Genomic DNA, 17,525 nt, shown 5'->3' with positions numbered 1-17,525 from the left:
CTTGCAGGTGTCTTTAAAGCCCTTTGCCGAAGCAAGGTGCTAAGTAATATTAATTGCTCTTAAATATCAGAGGGGTAGCCGTGTTAGTCTGAATCTTTCAAAAGCAACAGAGGGTCCTGTGGCACCTTTGAGACTAACCGAAGCATTGGGAGCATAAGCTTTCGTGGGTAAGAACCTCACTTCTTCAGATGCAAGAAGTGAGGTTCTTACCCACGAAAGCTTATGCTCCCAATGCTTCGGTTAGTCTCAAAGGTGCCACAGGACCCTCTGTTGCTTTTTACAGATTCAGACTAACACGGCTACCCCTCTGATACTAGAAATCTTTAGTATGTGGTTCTTCATGATCAGAGGAAGACCTGTGTACTCCGTGTGTAATTTGCCTTATCAACTATCTGTGATCCATACAACCAGAGCTTAGAATTCGTATTGGGAGTGCTTACCAACCATCACTGATTCAGTCTCGTTTCAGTATAAGCCAGCTATCTTGGCTGGATTCAATACAATCTAGTTGCCATGCGCCAAGTCAACATTCCCCTTCAGGGAGGCTCTTGACTAGTCCACTAAGAACAAAATCATGGGCCAACTTTGTTTCAAATGATACCATTTTCCATCTTCCAGGAAACTAGCTTTGTTTTTAGACTACTTGAATATTAAAGAAAATATTTAATTTGACTAATAAATAATTTTAGTTAAGAAATTCTGAAAGCTTTAAATAGTCATATTTAGTGTTTTTTTTGTCCTTTTTTTTAACATTTTATTGACGTTCTCTGTTTGCTTTCAAAATTCAAATGAAATTTAAAGGGAAAAAAGGAAGCCAAGAGTAAATGATGTACATCTACTACAGTATCTGAGAAATAGGATGAATATTGTGCATACAATATTTAATTTAAATCCTTGAAATGTTTTTAATTCAGACTTCTTCACCTGATTCTTCCAATGAGAATTCCCCAGCTACCCCTCCTGATGAGCAGGGTCAAGGGGATGCCCCACCCCAACTTGAGGATGAGGAGCCCGCATTTCCACACACAGATCTGGCAAAGTTGGATGACATGATCAACAGGTACTTTAAGATTGATGCACTCTTCCTAATCATGTGGGTTATAGGTAAAATCTCTTAACATTGCCATCAAAATTTCTGGATCTTTCTTTGTGTTCGTGCATTAGATTGCATATTTGCGGATGGGAGGGAAATAAGAAAAGAGATGGGGATTGGCAATTTTTTTCTAAAGTTGAGCCCTCTTTAGTGGGTTAAAAGTAGATTTTACACTTTTATCCTAACCTAAGGGCATAATGAAGGGGAAGATATGTTTTAATTTCTTTTCAGAAACCTAATTAAAATGCAGTACTTTTTTAAAAATTCAGACCTCGATGGGTTGTTCCTGTGTTGCCGAAAGGGGAGTTAGAAGTTCTTCTAGAAGCTGCTATTGATCTTAGTAAAAAAGGTAAGTTGAAAATGCAATGAATGGTTGCTAGAGGAATGTGTAAATCTGGCTCCTTAAAGGTCCTCCGTATTCCTGTTGGAGCTTTATTTCTTTAGTAAATTGAAATCCAAGATTCCCAAAACCTGGACTAGCATGAAAAGCTGCATAGATCTTTTAAAAACAGCATAGCTATGAGTTTTCTGCCTTGACACAAGCACTGGGGAACACTGACTCCACAGCTATAAAATAAGTATTATTGGTCTTTTCCCACTTGTTTTCTGTATTTTTACTTGCATATCAGACCTGATCAGGTCTATTTTCCTGACAAATTCTTATATTTTAACTTTGAGGTTTAATTTTTTTTCCTCAGAAAATTTTTGAGAAATACCTTGCTAAAACATTTCTTCAAAATCTACATTTAGACACTTTAGATAATATTAGAAAATAAGATTTGGAACAGTTAGAAACTGTGACCCAAAACAATTAGAATCATATAGTTAGATGCTATTTGTCTTGTCTAACTTATTTGGGTCTAGGACAGTTCCCCTCAAGATTGTGTTCTTTGTGTTCAACATGTTGTGTTAGGTCAGAGTGACAAATGTCTCTTACATGCTTCTCCCAGCCTCTTCAAAGTAATCTTTCCAGGCCCTATAGATGAGAACTCTGTAAATTCACAGAGAAAGTAGTTGGTGAATTAAGGTGCCTTAGAGGAAGAATAGTATTGTTTTAAATATATTTTTATTGAAATATAAAATTGCCTGTTCTTTACCCTTGGGTAGTTGGACTAGGAGGAACTGACCTTATTGATAAATATTTACTCCTAGAATTGCCAAGGAGTAAAGGTTGTTGTCAGCAGGCAGTTCTGGCCTGCAGGAATTATTTTGTACGAATGTTAGTCATCTGTTTTGAAGCACCTGCTGGAGAAAAATTGTATTAATCCAAAAATATCTAGAGTATGTCTACACCACGATAAAAATCCCTTGACACAGAGTCTCAAAGCTGGGATAACTGATTTGGGCTTGGGTTGCGAAACAAAAAATTGCAATGTACATGTTTGGGTTCAAGAATGGGCTCTGAGACACTCCCAATTCACAGGGTCTCAGAGCCTGGGTTGCAGCCTGAACCCAAACTTCTACACTACAGTTTTATAACCCTGCAGCCTGACCCCCTGGGAGCCTGAATCAGCAGACCCAGGTCCAGCCGTGGCCACGTGGTGAGTCTTTTATTGCAGTGTAGAGCAAAGGTAGGATATGATGCACGCGTCTTATTGTGCAGTTGATATGTTCTCTCGGACTGCAGTTGCCATTGACTTTTGGTAGACGTGTGTGCCTGGCTGAAATCTTCAAGTGAGCATAGAAGATCTCTAAAGAGGTCACGTTTGTTCAAGGACAATACAAATGCTACCTTTCAAAAAATTTGACAGATGCAGCTAGCTACATCTCTGGGTCTGCTGCTTCAGCATGCTGGTAGGAAGAAATCCTCTAGTTTCTAGTTTGAGAAGTTTTTGGGTGCTGGCAGCAGCTATGTCTGCCTTTAAAAAAAATCACACCACCATCAGTAGTGTAGCAAATAAACAAATATAGACAGACAGCTTCTTCAGCTGCTCTACAGACCATACCTACACACTCCACCACAAGGTAACAAATTTGACAATCCGTTTGGGAACTCTTTTTCACACACCTCCCTACCCTTCTGAAGAAGATCTGCAAAGCTGCAGTTTGGAGCTCCATTTATACAATATGTTCTAAGCACCATATTGCTGAATTTAGCATCTAGTTCTAATATCAATTTTAGGCATATGTTCTACAGTTGCTTTTCGTTACCACTCGTTATTCCACCCCTGGGGCTTATGCTGCTGGCTACTTTCCCACAAGTGGAAAGAGAGGTTACCAGGAACTGTTAAGTGTGTTGCGTATATGTGCACACTTCCTATCTTTCCCCACTCATTGAAGTAATGGAGAATGGCTTTTATAACTCTGAACAGTCAGATTTATGAGTGAGGTGCTTACCTGTTCTGAAGTGGGGCACTCTTTTGCTAAATGGTCCTGAACTTCGAAAGTGTGGAAATACAGGGGCAATATACTCCAAGAATGATGATTATTATTATGCAACCTTTCTGTTAAACTGCGGGAAATGTATGTCTTCTTCAGTGAGATTATGTGAGTTTAGGTATCTTACCACCCATATGTGGATTTATTCTTTAAATCCAAATGATATTTGCTGGAATGGATACAGAGAGGATGAGGGCTGGAAGAAGGAATTGAAATTGAAAGATAACTGTGATCCTAATATTGTCATTGATGTAATTTTGCACTGAGATCTGTGGCTCACCAGAACTTTAGAGCAGAGGAACCAAATGTGTTTTGGAAGCCCACTAGATTATTATACCACAAAACTATTTTTGTTGCATGTTTTTTGAGAAACAGCGTGGCCTAGTGGATAGAGCTTTGGACTGAGATTCAAGACCTGAGTTCCATTTCTGACTCAGCCACTGTCCTGTTGTGCGAACATGGGCCAGTCACTTCATCCCTCCATCTGAGTCCTTATCTATAAAGTGACTTTGAGAACTACTGACGAAGAGTGCTATATAAAATGAGGTGGTTATATTGGTATTATTATCTCCTGCTAATTTGGGGGAAACATAGGAGGAGGATGACTGGACCATTTAAATACTTTGTGGTACTGGCAGTCTGATGGCACTATTTACTCTATTTTTAATCTTTTAGAAAACTATTTTTCAGGCGGACAATATAGTCTTAGTTTAAAGAGGCACTCTGGTGGTTGTCTGAGGTTTTTCTGAGATTGGAGAAGCAACCTATTGAAAGAATGGTACCTGTCAACTCATTATTAAATAATTATAAAATAACTAAAACTAGGGACAGTATTTTTGAATAGTGGCAGCTACTCCCCCCAAAAAAATGTTGTTAATTGAGCTATATAGCCTATATTACAACAAAAAAATTATGCCTGGCTCTTATGCTCTGCTTCCCCCACAAAACCCTGCTACAGTTGGTCTGACAGCTGCCGGGTGTTCCCATTATGGGATGTGCTGTTTCAGCTCATGATTTTGTAGTATGGGCCTGGTTCTCTATAGTGTTCAGTTGTTTTTTCATGTTGCTAAAATTTTCCCGAGTGGTGCAAGCAAGAGGAAAGGAAATGTCAAGTTTTAAGAACTTATAACTCAACCCTTTATTTCTGCTGAATTTCAAAGACCTGCTGCAGTGGAGGTGTTAGTTTCTCACAAAAAATCACAAGAATTAAAGAATATTTTATAATGGAAGGTATTAGGAGTTACTGCCAGCTCCCTGAATTTAGCTCTCTTTCTGGGTGGCTCTTTGAATCTCTGTTGAATTGTGGGGGAGGGAAATTCCTGTTCCCAAGCTTTTATCTTCTCTGTTACTCTTTTGAAGCCACATGTCTTGCTCATTATTCATCTAGATTGACTAGAACAGGAATTATTTATTTTCTGGGTTCCCGTGATTGGTTGGTCACTGTTTTCTGAGGCTGGGCGTGTTACATTGCATAAGGAGTGTGATTCCAGGACTGAAAATGAAACACGTCCTGCACAGTTACAGTGCAGGATACAACCTCTAGCCTATTAATGTAATAATTTATATTTGCATAATTCCTATTTTCATGGATTTGTAGATAAAGCCATAAGGGACCATTGTGATCATCTAGTCTGACCTCTTGTATAATACAGGCCATTGCTTTCCCTGAATGAATTTGTTTGAACTCATTTTCTGAAAACAGTTGTATTCAATGTATGTGTGACTCAGTATATTGAAAATATATTTTCTTTTCTGTCCCCAGAATTGAGTTATTTTCAAATGAAAAATGAACTTTAAAGAGATAATGTCAACTTAAAAATCACATTTGTGTGTGAAAATTTGGGGTCTACTGTTTCAAGTAACCTTGAAAGCTAATACAACTGAAAGAGTGCAGTATTTTTTAATTTTGTATATGGCCAATTTCACTGTTTTTGTTGATGGTCAGTTTCACTTTGTCTCCTTCATTAGCATAGCTCTTAGGTACTGCTTTGGAGTGAGTTCAGTGCAGGAACTGCATTAGGCTTCTCCTCTATTCCCCTCCCCTTCCCTGGAGAGGCAGGAGTAGCCGCAAGGGGGACCGCTAGTATTTACCCCTGCAGGTGCTTGTATCTATTTGGGTGAATGAGCAGGGCCAACTCTAGTTTTCCCTGCCACACACAGTCTTCTCCTGGGATAGTGTTGGTGAGACCTACCAGAGTGGTGGGTCTTAGAATTAACACTCCTTTGAGATGTATGGGGAAGTCCACCCCTCTCAGAGCCATTGTTTCAGGCTCTCTGCAGACCTGAGTACTCTCTCTGCATTTGTTGCACTCTGATCATGTTTTCACAATTTTTCTTTGTAACTGTGAGGGCAGGTACTCGTAAACCCCCCCCCCCCCCCATGAAATCCAAAGTTTTGATACAGTTGCATGACCCAAGGATGCTGGGGCCCTAGGGATGGGCATTTAGTGTCTATGTTGTAAATATGGCCCTGCTTATGTACCCTGCAAGCTGGTTTTTACCACTAACAGCAAACTGAAGAGACAAAAGACGTGTGTACAAAACAAAAGGAGGAGTGGAAGGGGTGTGGTTTTGTATTCTTGATTTGTCATGCCCAAAAGACTGTTTAAGTCTCAAGGGAGCAGAAAACATTTACAATTTTTAAAGCACTTTAAATATAGGACCTACTATTTAAAAGGCTGTTCTATCAAAAATTATTTTTTGGAATTAATCAGTTTCACCAAATTAAAGTTTACATTGTAATTTAAATAAAACTTTGAAGCTGAAATGTTAAGTGAAATTTGATGGGAGAAGGGAAAATTAATTGGTAATTTTAATGTCTAGTTACTGAATTTTGACACTTTCTGACCTTAGAACGCTGTTCCTTTTTTAGTTTGCATGGCTATATTCCTTTTATTAGGAAATATCTACAACTGAGAAACTCTTCAGTGTATATTGAAATTGTTCGAATATTAAGAGCTGAGATCTAAAAATAGAGAGAAAGCAGTCTAGTGGTTAGAGTAGGGGACTGGGAGTCGGAGCTGCTGTATTTCATTTTTAGTTCTGCTACTGATTCACTATCCAGTAGGAAAATCACCAAACCCATTTTCCCCCCATGCCTATTTACCAGTCTGTAAAAGGAGCTTGCTAATGGCTACCCTACTCAATGTTTTAAATCTTCATTTTTTGTAAAGCACTTTGAAATCCATGGATGTGAAAAGTGTAAGTCCAAAATATGACTATTTTTAATGTTAAGTGAGCATTGTAGACAACCAATAAAATGGAATATATTAACTGATCTTTCCCTTTTCTCTTTTAAACAGGCCTTGATGTTAAAAGTGAAGCATGTCAGAGATTTTTTCGAGATGGGCTAACAATATCTTTCACAAAAATCCTTACAGATGAGGCGGTGAGCGGCTGGAAGTTTGAGATTCATGTAAGTTTGTATTGTATTTTATGAAAAGCAAATAAGTTTAAACAGTGATGGAACTGCAGAGGCCATCTGCTTATTTGCAGCCATGAACAATTTTTGAAAATCAGCTTCCTTCTGCCAGTTCTTCACAACTCCATGACTTATGGCAAATACATTTCCTCCTTCCTTCCCTTCACTCCTCACAGCTTCATGGTCTGACCTGTAGGGGGAGAGAGATTGGGTTAGTAGGAGATCACATTTGAGCTAGGAAGAAGTTTGGGTTGAAAAGAAATAAAACTTAGGGCCTGGTATGATGGGGTATCAAGGTCCCCTTCCTGTGTTTATCAGTGCAACCCCTTGTTGGGCTCCTGGTTATATAGTTCAGGCGCATGGAGCTATGTCTTGGTAAACACTTTAGAAACTTTGCTGATTTGTGCATGCTCATTAACAACTAAAATTTTCCTCTCATTAAGGACTAGCCAAATTTGAGGTTGTGGAGTTACTGGTGAGTAAATAAGTCTGGAAAAAAATTGAAGTAGAAAAAATATGTATTTCTCCTACCACTGATAACGCAAACACTGAGAAGATTAGCTCAGATTTTTGTTTAACCCCCTCCTCAATTATGAGAATAGGCATGAAAGCTTCAGCTCAGACTTTTTTTGAGAAAGCAAAGGACAAAGGTTTATAAAGAAAGCAATTTTGTAACTTTGCTTCTATGAATGCAGTAATACAGTTTGTAATTTGTTACATTTCAGTCATCTGCCAAAACTGTTAAATATCTTTTTCTTAATAGAGGTGTATTATTAACAACACTCACCGTCTAGTAGAGCTATGTGTGGCCAAACTGTCCCAAGATTGGTTTCCTCTTCTTGAACTTCTTGCAATGGCCTTAAATCCTCATTGCAAATTTCATCTCTACAATGGTACACGTCCCTCTGAAACAGTTCCTGCGGGAGTTCAACTGGCTGAAGATGAACTTTACGCCCGTCCTCCTGACCCACGATCACCAAAGGTAAATTGATATTTTTTTTCCAACTAAAATCCTAAAACCTTAAAACTAAAGTCCATATTAATATTGGTAATTAAACAAAATCACTCTGTATCCAGTTAGAAAAATCATTTAGGAGGAAAGAAGCCACAAGAGTTTCTGCTTTTTGTTTTGATATTTGATTAAGTCTTGTGAATGTAAGAGCTTCTCCAATATTTTTCCCTTCTTCCTCACTTATTTAATCTTTGCTCCACAATCAGGGTCCCCATGGTGATGTACGCACCAGTGATCAGTGCTGGCATAACTGTATTTGAAATGTCCGTTCTACTGCTTTAGTTGGCCAGAAGTCATTGCTAGAGTGACTGGATTTCCTTTTTCATACCACTTTGATTTTGTAGGTGTAACATGGTTGTAAAGATGCATCATCTGGTTAAAAATCATATTGTCAAAAACAGAGTTATTCTTTGAGTGACGTCTACACATTCGTGTTCTTTGGATGTGGTAATGGTGCAGCTTGGACCAGTGTCACCATCTAGTAGTAGTGTCCATTTGGAATCCTCTCATGCCTCTACCCCAGGGGTGGGCAAACTTTTTGGCCTGAGGGCCACATTGGGTTTCCGAAATTGTATGGAGGGCTGGTTAGGGGAGGCTGTGCCTCCCCAAACAGCCAGGCATGGCCTGGCCCCCGCCCCCATCCAATCCCCCCTGCTTCTCACCCCCCGGGACCCCTACCCCATCCACACACCCCTGTCCCCTGACCGCCCCGCAGAACCCCTGCCCCTGACTGCCTCCCACCACCCCATCCAATCTCCCCTCTCTTTCCTGACTGCCCCCCTCCCCGGACCCCTGCACCCATTCAACCCCCCCTATTCTCCACCCTCTGACTGCCCCGACCCCATCCACACCCCTGCCCCCCTGACCACCACCCCAAACTTCCCTGCCCTCTATCTAACCCCCCCACCCCACCCCCCAGCTCCCTGCCCCCTTACCCCGTTGCCCAGAGCACTGGTGGCTGGCGGCGGTACAGACGCGCTGCCCAGAACGCCAGGACAGGCAGCCGTGTCGCCCAGCTGGAGCCAGCCATGCCACCGCGCAGCACAGAGCACTGGGTCAGGCTGTGGCTCTGCAGCTGCACTGCTTGGCAAGAGCTCACAGCCCTGCTTCCCAGAGCATTGTGCCGGTGGCGCAGTGAGCTGAATCTGCAGGGGAGGGGGGAATGGGGAACAGCAGAGGGAGGGCATCTTCTCCAACAGTTATCCCATTCAAATCAACACACTCTCACCTCCTTTACCAGTCCTCTTCAGAGATTTTTCTCACAAGAACTTGCTAACATGTAGCTCATTCATTAGTAGAGTCAGGTGCCATAAAGCAAGTTCCTAAAGAGTTTCATGGGAAGGGATTTTATTTCATGTATTTTCTGATCTCAAAGAATTATAGATGTCTTCCAACCCCTTTCAGATCTTTGGAAGTTAACTCTTTCATCAGAAAGTTCAAATTCCTCATCCTTATCCTACCTCTGATCATCCTTTTCTTAAACACCCACGCTTGGTTTGGGACCTCTTGATTTAGAGGGTACCTATTCTCATATCTCAGATCTTCACATCGAAACGACCTATGGTTGGTTATGGGAAAACATCATCGCCAATACAAAGATGTTCTGTTTGGCATGTCTACTGCACCCTACGTGGTCACAAAGTGCCTTTCAATGGCAGCAGCACATTTGCGATGTAGGGGCATCCACTTCTACTTGTTCGGATGATTGGCTTATTAGGATATCCTCATAAAAGGACCTAGCAAAAGATATGACACAGTCATGACTCTATTCCAAACACTGGGGTTCAAGATAGTGGAAGACACACCTTCCAATCCAGATTATAGTTTTTATTAGGGCTGTTATGGACTCTCAAAAATAGTTTTTCTTCCAGACAAAAGATATTTAAAAATCCTTATAGCAATAGAAGTACTATAGGAAAACTCATTTCACACAGTGTTCTTCCTTAGTTTGATGGGCATTATGACTTCAGTGACATATGTAACTCCCTAAGCTCATTTAAAGATGAGGCTTCTACAGCATTGGCTAGCAAGATGCTATATATGCCAATATAGGCAACATATTTATGAATTTGACACTACCTAGGGTGTGTCCCTAACCCTTATATGGTGGACTGCATGTCACAATGTCCTCAAAGGAGTTGAATTCAACAACCCAGCTCTGTCTTTCATAGCCACCTCTGACTCTTTCAGTCTGGAGTGTGGAACTGATTGAAATAATTTAAGAATCAGTCACTGGAGTTTATGGGAGAAAAAGCTCCATATCAACGTGTTATAATTAGGAAATCAGAGCCCAACGTGTTGCTCTTTTCTCCCTCATCTGCTTCGCAGAATAGTTAAAGTAGTTACTGACAGTAGTACAGTGATATTTCACATGAAGAAGCAGGGGGAGCACATTCTAGCTAGCTGTGCAAAGAGGCCAAAATTATCTGAGAGTGGTGCATAATACACCAGATTTATCCTATTGCTGTCCACCTTACAGACAAGGACAATATACTGTCAGATCAACTCAGCAGAGACTTGCACAATTAGCATGAGTTGGTCACTCAGGAACATCTCCTTGTGTGGAGCTATCCAGAGAAAGTCTTATTTACAACAAAATACAACTCCAAATATCCAATATCTGGTTTTGCTCCAGAGTAAGAGCAGACAACCAGTCTATCTCAAACGTTTCTTGTAAACTAGAGTGGAGAATGCATTGTAGTTCTTCTCTCCCCATCCCTTTTTTCCAAATTCATCTAATTCTAAAAATGATGCACACAATGTTTTAAAATTCTGCAAAATTCTGCACATTTTATTTGTCAAAATAACACAATATAATCACTCTGGTTTCAATTATTTCAGTAATTTATTTAAACTACAATACACTGGATAGAGAATGGGAGTAGAGAGCAAACCCCCTTGCCTAATAGTAATGTAGCTAGGTTTCACCCTTTATTTTGAGTTTAGTCAACAAATATATGGAGTCATATGCTCAGTGTTACAATATAGGCAAGTGAGGGCAGGTGAATCAAACACACAATTTATATTAACATCTCCAGAAAGGTCAGCAGCAAACAGTTCATGGAGTACATTTTGATAGGAAATTTTTTCAGTCCAAAAATGTAGACCAGTCCTAATCACTAAAGCACCAGAAGCATTTATAAAGCCAGACTGTCTTTAATACCACTCTGACAATGTAAAGGAGTCATAAAATAGGTGTAAAAGTTTTAAACTTCTGCGGGAATTCACAAAGAGAGTGGAAATAATTCACTAAGCAGACAGGCTCCTACATTCTGCTCTGTGTGAGAGGACAGAGCCTGCCCCACACCTACCTCCTCAGAAACACCCCGAAGCCCTGCCCCTCCACGCCGGGTGTGCTGCAATAGCGAGTGAGAGGGACAGTCTCAGTCTCAGAGTCTCTCTCTCTCTCTCTCTCTCACATGGACCCCCTTCCCGGTGGTGATTTACATCTCTACTGGCTGCTCCGGGCACCCAAACCAACGTGCCTGTGCTGCCAGGGAGGGGCATGTGACTGCTCTTACAGCTTCCCTTTTCTTCCCTGCCAGAAGTAATTTTTCTGCGGAGAAGCAAAGAAATCTTCAGGGGACATGAATTTTGTGCATGTGCAGTGACGCAGAATTTCCCCAGGAGTATATACTACAACTATCACAGAACAATTTACTGTTTCTTCCTGCAATTCCAGAATTACTGACTCAGCAGAGAGGTCAAATTCGTCATCTGGATCCATGCTATCTCTGCTTGACAGCATGGGCCCATATGACTTTGACAGAGTTAGAACTGTCCTGTTAAGTAAAAGTACACGAGAGCCTGTTAAATTTTAGGAAGTCGTCATCTCACCTGTTACGATAACAAGTGGAAAAGATTATTTTTGGGGGCAACCAGGAATACCACAAACCTAGCTTCAGTTAGTATTCAGTTTATACATATTTGATTTGAAATCTTTGATACTCAAGAAGAAAGATGGCCCACTGATTAAGGCATTAGCTTAGGACCTGAGAGAGACAGGTTCAATTCCCTGCTCTTTTGCAAACTTTCTGTGTGAGCTTGGGTGGGTCATTTAATCTGTCTGTTACTGATCTGTAAAATGTGGATAATAGTACTTCCTCACCTGACAGTGGTGGCGTAAGAATGAATACAGTAAAAGATTGTGAGACTGTAAGGGTGCGTCTACACTATGGTGTCTATATTGGTATAGCTATTGCACTTTAATTATGTCATTATAACCCCATAATATAGATGCAGCCTACACTGATGGAAGGGGTTTTTCTATTGTTATAGGATGCCCCCTCCCTGAGTGACAGTTGTTAGGTTGACGGAAGCATTCTTTTATTGACCTATTTGCATCTACACTGGGGGCTAGGCTGGCATAGCTATGGTGTGCATTCTTCAGACTCCTGATGGACCATAGCTATGTTGGCCTAAATTTAAGTGTAGACCAGGCCTTACATACTATGATAATGGGGTCCATATAAGTATGTAAAATAGAATGGACTCTTCATGTTGTTGGTAAAAGTACATTTTGCAGCCGTCTTGACTCATCACTGCTCCATCAGGCAAAAGACTGTATTCACCTATGCTACAGTAAAGTTTCTTGGGTTAATGAAGTTTAGAGAACCTCCACCTACATGAGACCTCAATTTAGTACTTATTCAGCTCATAAAACCCCCTCTGAGGCCATGAGAGAATGTTCCTTGTTTCATTATTCAGTTAAGACCGCTTTTAGTGTACCTATCATATCCGGTAAGAGTGAACTTTCACAACTTCCCTCCATTTTTTTACAGCCTTTCACAAAGATAAAGTGGTTCTTCATCCACATCCAAAATTTGTCCCTACTGTAGTAACAATTTCATTTCAACCAGTCCCTAAATAAAAAATACTTCTCGCTTACATAGCACTTTTCATCTGTAGATCTGTGTATTTTACAGATGGGGAAACTGAGGCAAAAAGGCCAGTGGCAGAGCGGGGGCTAGAATCCTGGTCCCAAGAGTCCTAGTTCAGTGCTTTAGCCAATAGGCCACATTGTCTGCTCATTAACTTGCCAGTGTTTTTCCTTAGGTCTAACTCCGGGGAAGTGAAGTCCTTACCTTAGATGCTAAGATAACATTATTAGCCTTCCATTTAATAGATCAAAGGAAATCACCTGGACTATTTCTCTCTTATGGGGAGAGAATAAAAGCAATCACATCCTAATGCCTTTCTAAGTAGGTTAGACTCTATATTGAAGAATGTTATAAATGCACTGTTTTCGTTTTCCAGAAGGGCTGAGAGAGCACTCAACTAGAGCAAAGGCCTTCTCCAGGGCCTGCCTTAGACATATTCCCATATTAGAAATCTGTAGATCTGGAGTCATACTTTCACAAAACATTATTCCTTTGATTTGGCATCTGTTTCAGATGCACAATTTGGTAAATCAGTATTACGATTTTTATTTAACTAGGCCTCCTCATTCCATCAATCAACGTACTGTCTGTCTAACTCCCAAGAGTTGGGAATGTGCAGAGGCCATTCAGAGAAGTGAAGGTTACTAATCTATAACTATTGTTCTTTGAGATGAGCCTCTGCCCATTCACACTCCTCACTTACCTTCCCCTCTTTCTCAGAGTCCCAATTACAACTTTGGATCTGAGGAGGCACTGGAAGGAACTGGGGTAGTTAGCCTGCCCCTTTTATGGCTGCTTCTTCTGAACATTGGGAGGTACAAGTGTGTTCCAAAGAGCACTGCTAATAGAAGTTTCCACTGGTCCAAGCTACACGGTTGGCACATCCCATGAATGTGGAGAAGCATCTCAAAGAATTCTGGTTGCAGGTGTATAAGCTTCATTTTTCCTTACCTTTTGTTACTAGTAACACCATACATGATAGGTTTCAGAGTGGTAGCTGTGTTAGTCTGTATCAGCCAAAAGAACAAGGAGTCCTTGTGGCACCTTAGAGACTAACAAATTTATTTGAGCATAAGTTTTCGTAGGCGAAAACCCACTTCATCAGATGCATGCAGTGGAAAATACAGTAGGAAGACACCCACCCACCCACCATGAAACTATGGGTGTTACCATACACACTATAACGAGAGTAATCAGTTAAGGTGGGCTATTATCAGCAGGAGGGGAAAAAAAACTTTTGTAGTGATAATCCGGATGACCCATTTCCAACAGTTGACAAGAATGTGTGCGTAACAGTGGGGGAAAAAATTAGTGTGGGGAAATAGGTTTTCTTTGTGTAATGACCCATCCACTCCCAGCAACCACACAACAAAAACACTAACCCAGGAACCTGTCCTTGCAACAAACCCCGTTGCCAACTCTGCCCACATATCTATTCAGGGGACACCATCATAGCACCTAATCACATCAGCCACACTATCAGAGGCTCATTCACCTGCACATCTAGCAATATGATATATGCCATCATGTGCCAGCAATGCTCCTCTGCCATGTACATTGGCCAAACCGGACAGTCTCTACGCAGAAGAATAAATGGACACAAATCAGATGTCAAGGATTATAACATTCAAAAACCAGTTAGAGAACACTTCAACCTCCCTGGTCACTCGATTACAGACCTCAAAGTCACAGTACTCCCAATTAAAAAACTTCAAAAACAGACTCCAACGAGAAACTGCAGAATTGGAATTAATTTGCAAACTGGACACCATTAAATTAGGCTTGAATAAAGACTGGGAGTGGATGGGTCATTACAAAAAGTAAAACCTATTTCCCCATGCTTCCCCCCTATCCCCCACTGTTACTGTTATTGGAGAGCAGCCCGTTGAAGCTAGCTGGTGGGGGCTTGGAACCAGGGTGGACCAGCAGCCCCCATCAGCTCCCCGTTCCCCTAAGATCCCTGTGCAGCGGCTGCCCAGCAGGCTATCAATTGCCGGGCAGTTCAGCTGTCCCTGTCCCCAGTGCCATATGCTACCCTCTGCCTTGGAACTGCTCCCCAGAGCCTCCTGATTGCTCTGCAGTGGGGGGGGGGGGGTGTGAGGAGAAGAGGGGGAAGAAGGGGGCTAATGTCAGGGTGTCCCCCTCTCCCCTGCTCCTGCACCCTGCTTACCCCATCTCCATAGAGCAGGGGTTGGACATGACAGGGCTCAGGACAGAGGCAGCAGCTGCTGTCTCAACTTCCTCATCTACTTAAAAAGGCAGTGTACTTAGTGTGGGGTCAGCGTACTTAAAGGGGTAATGCACATCTCTCTCTCTCTCTCTCTCTCTCATGGTGTGTGTCTCTCTGTCTGCCATACAGTCTCCCCTCCCTCCATTCGTGCTGTCTTGTAGTGTGTGAAGCTACATTAACAATGGGTTAACCCTTGAGGGCTCAGCCAATTGCCAGTTCATTATTTAGCAGTAAGGTATTCCCTGGGAAATATCCCGTCCTCTGACTTCACCATCTCAATCAAGTTTCACAATCATCATCGCTGTGTACCAATATTAAATTATTTGTTTAAAACTTATACTGAGTGTGTGTGAGATATCTATCTGTCTATGTATGTATGTAAAAATAAAGATGTCCCTGGAGCCTAATCCCCCCCCCCATTTACATTAATTCTTGTGGGGAAATTGGATTCACTTAACATCGTTTTGCTTAGTCGCATTTTTCAAGATCATAACTACAACGTTAAGTAAGGAGTTGTACTTTTAAATGTGTGAAAAAAACCAGTTTCGAGAAGGAGCTTCTATGGGAGGCAGGTAAAGCAACGTTTAGGGTCGGTTGATAAGCAGAATCTCTTTTAATAAAAACAAAAAACTGAAAAATGGAACATGAGATGGAAATAGCACATTCATATAGGCTTAAAATCGTAAACAATTAGCTGTTAGGGGAAAACTGAATATCATGACCATAGACATCCCTGAAAAAGCCCTCAAGTATACAAAGCAGAAATGAAATGAAAAAGGAAATACATGTGATAAGTTGTTGGCTGGAAAACCTGAGGATTAGAAACCTGGAGGCTTTCCCCCCGCCATTTAAAAATGATCAGCAACAGCTAGTTACTCTTAATGAAATATGTACAGCTTTTGATGCTTAGTAGAATAACCCCTATACTTCAGACACTCCACTGTCTGAAGTTATTTGAAAATATATGTAAGTAGCAGGTTTGCCACAGATCCATGAGATTCATAAGCAAACTCTGGATGTAGAAATTATATAGGAGGTGGTCATAGAGGCAATAGCCAGCAAGAAAAGTGGTAAACTTCATGGTTTTATGGCTATCCATCTTAATTTTACAAGGTATACGAGGAAGTGTTAGGAGGTCCTTCAAGGGATATGTTTAATACTGTTTTGTTAGGGAAAGATCTTCTTAGGGCTTATCTACATGGTGCCACAGTGCGTGTTGTGGGCATGTGATTTCTAAAACACACCATGTTGCATACTAACTGGTCTGTGCAGTCCTTGCTGGTGTGCACGGACTATATAGGCCAGTTAGTGCTTGCCTTTGTGCACTTTAGAATTCTCACCCCATAGTGTGCATTGCTGCACTGTGTATATGAGCCCTCCATCTATAAAGGACACCACCGTTGTGGGTTCTTTCTAAGGTTGGAAAAGATTGTACCACATGTAGTTATCAAATCATGATATAAAAATCTTAACAAAAATACTAGCTCCATGTTTCCTATCCAAACTGTTAGTTTACATACGTCTGGATCAAACTGGATTTATTAAGGGTAGGCAAGTGTTAGATAATGCTCATACAATACTTGAGGTCAGACTAGATGATCACAAGGGCCTCTTCTTGCCTTGGAATCTACTGAATCTATAAATCATTCATTGTGCCAGATCTTAAAACGATAATTTTATTTGATCACTTGACTCAGAAGGTGTTTGATAGGATGGAGTGGAATATTTTATTTAAAAATTTGTTACCCATTGGCCCTTGTTTCCTTAAGTGGATTACTGGTCTTATTTCCATGCTAAAAGCAACTATGGGAATTAATAGCGTTAAATTTTCTCTGATAGTTTATATAGGGGAACTCAACAGGAGTGTCTGCGGCATCTTTTACTTTTTGCACTGGTCATGGAGCATTTTGCACAGAAGACAGTGGATAACTGATTTGTTACAGGAGTAAAACTGGAAGATGCCACAAAGTAGCGCATGGGACAATATTATTTTTAATTAAACCAAACACTTGCTTAACATTATAAGAAATTCATCTTTTGGAAAAGTGTCTGGCTTAAACTATGCTGCTAGCTGTATATTTGCCAGATTCAAAGAACTCATTCCCTCAGAGAAGTATTGGGTGTAAATGAACAACACATTGTATAAGGTATCTGGGAATTCAATTTCAACATAGAACATCTGTATGATTTAAATATCAAACTGTTACTTCATCAAACTAAAAATGATTTGAAATGCTGGGAGAACTGTGCAAATTCTTGGCCAGGGAAAATAACCATGGTCTAATGAACATTTTGCCTAGTTTATCATTTTTAGAAATCAAAACAAACTTTAATTGATCTGCTCTTCCAGTAACTTCCAAGTTAAGCATAAGGTTTCTCATATTCTCAGAGAGACATGTTTATTATATAGGAAGCTAATTTGAATAGAACCAATGGCTTCAGGATGAACAGGAAACAAACATTCCTCTGCGCGCCTACCCTCACCCCCATTTGTCAGTTTTTGGTGATCA

At 40.8% G+C, this 17,525-nt stretch overlaps 1 protein-coding gene across 4 annotated transcripts in view; it reads left to right on the top strand.

Moving 5' to 3' along the window:
• Positions 1-17,525, top strand: part of USP9X (ubiquitin specific peptidase 9 X-linked) — a 222,625-nt gene that overhangs the window by 46,395 nt on the left and 158,705 nt on the right. For all 4 annotated transcript variants that reach the window (XM_034754300.1, XM_034754291.1, XM_034754275.1 and 1 more), the window contains exons 3-6: positions 915-1,060; positions 1,363-1,442; positions 6,775-6,887; positions 7,657-7,875. In XM_034754300.1, coding sequence (XP_034610191.1) covers positions 915-1,060; positions 1,363-1,442; positions 6,775-6,887; positions 7,657-7,875 — 558 coding nt within the window. The remainder of the gene's footprint in view (positions 1-914; positions 1,061-1,362; positions 1,443-6,774; positions 6,888-7,656; positions 7,876-17,525) is intronic.

This window comes from Trachemys scripta, chromosome 1, assembly GCF_013100865.1.
Source record: "Trachemys scripta elegans isolate TJP31775 chromosome 1, CAS_Tse_1.0, whole genome shotgun sequence".
Taxonomy (NCBI): Eukaryota; Metazoa; Chordata; order Testudines; family Emydidae; genus Trachemys; species Trachemys scripta.
The sequence above is the reverse complement of the archived record's forward strand: the minus strand, read 5'-3'. Positions and strand labels throughout refer to the sequence as shown.